Genomic DNA, 1,345 nt, shown 5'->3' on the forward strand with positions numbered 1-1,345 from the left:
GAATGCATCTATCATTTTTCTTTCCTTTTTCCTTAGAGTCCAGCTTTCACAGCCATATAATGTTACAGGGAAAACCATTGCTTCTACAATTCTTTTCTTAGTATGAATGGAAATGTCTTTATCTTTCATTATCTTGGTGAGATTTGCCATGGCTGTTCTGCCAAGATTAATTCTCCTCCTGATTTCTCCTTCACAACTTCCATTCCTTTCTATCTTTGAGCCCAAAAGTATGTAACTTTCTACCACTTCAATTCTTTCACCATCCACAATGAAATCTTTTAACTCTTTAGTTGACATTACTTTAGTTTTCTTTACATTTAGCTTCAAACCAAATTTAGCACTTTCTTCTTTTACCCTTATGATAAGTTTTTCTAAATCTGCTTTGCTTTCTGTCTGTGCATTTACGATATAAAATGACAATTTGAAATGAAAAGAACACGACAATATATAGTCGTTAACTTATTTCTATTATTGAGTTCATACAGCTTCTGTAGATAAATTTGCATAAATTCTAATGATCCGGAAGAAATGTGTCTATTTATATCGGTAATTGAAAAACACTTTATTTCTAAATTTTCTAAATTTATGAAGTATTTCTGGATTAATCAATATTATAATCCTATCCATACTTAGTATGGATAGGATTATAATGTACTAATGATCTATTTCACACTAACTAAAGTAATTCAAATCATCCCAATGCAATGAAGTACGAAAAAAACATTTTTAGATGTTGATTACCGTCACATTAAGCTCACTATAGCATAATTTCGTGAAAGGTTCCTCTACTTTTTCTTAATAACATATTTGTATTTTCATTTGTAATCATAATAGTAGTATTTCAGTTTATTGCTAGTGCTGATAACAGCTTACAAAGTATTCACGTGTTTGTCGTGGCTCAAACACAAACACAAAAAATTTTTTTCGAGAAAATCCAAACGAATTTTGTCAAGTAAAGTACTTTTTTAACTTCTAGAAACTTCAACTTTTATACTTCCAAATCACGTTATCTTTTTTCACCAATCAGGAATTTTTGATATTAGTTCCCAGTGACACATTCGATGAGTTTCCTGGGAAAGGAGAGAGAGACTTAATCATTCTCCGGTAATAAAATAGAAACATTTTTTGAAATACAAAAAATGAAATTTCTATCAAAATTCGTCAGGTCCGGCCCCTCATACTTCCATCGAACTGTTTTCGACGATATGTTCAGAAAATTTACTCATAAATCTCTCGAAATTTTTTAACTTCGGTTTTCTTGAAAACGTTTGAGAAAACACGTTTTGCTCTTTTGTCAGTAAAGGTTATACCAAGGCTTTCCACACAAACAATATTACTGAAATAT

The 1,345-nt window shown here is 30.6% G+C and overlaps 1 protein-coding gene across 1 annotated transcript; it reads right to left on the reverse strand.

Moving 5' to 3' along the window:
- Positions 1–66: 66 nt before the first annotated feature.
- Positions 67–393, reverse strand: LOC111616636 (the record flags this gene model as incomplete). The annotated part of the gene is made up of 1 exon (XM_023358025.1): positions 67–393. A coding segment is annotated over one exon (327 nt), but the record flags the coding sequence as incomplete, so codon positions are not given.
- Positions 394–1,345: the final 952 nt, after the last annotated feature.

This window comes from Centruroides sculpturatus, unplaced genomic scaffold (genome assembly GCF_000671375.1).
Source record: "Centruroides sculpturatus isolate CEXI.00-Female unplaced genomic scaffold, Cexi_2.0 scaffold3663, whole genome shotgun sequence".
Classification (NCBI taxonomy): domain Eukaryota; kingdom Metazoa; phylum Arthropoda; class Arachnida; order Scorpiones; family Buthidae; genus Centruroides; species Centruroides sculpturatus.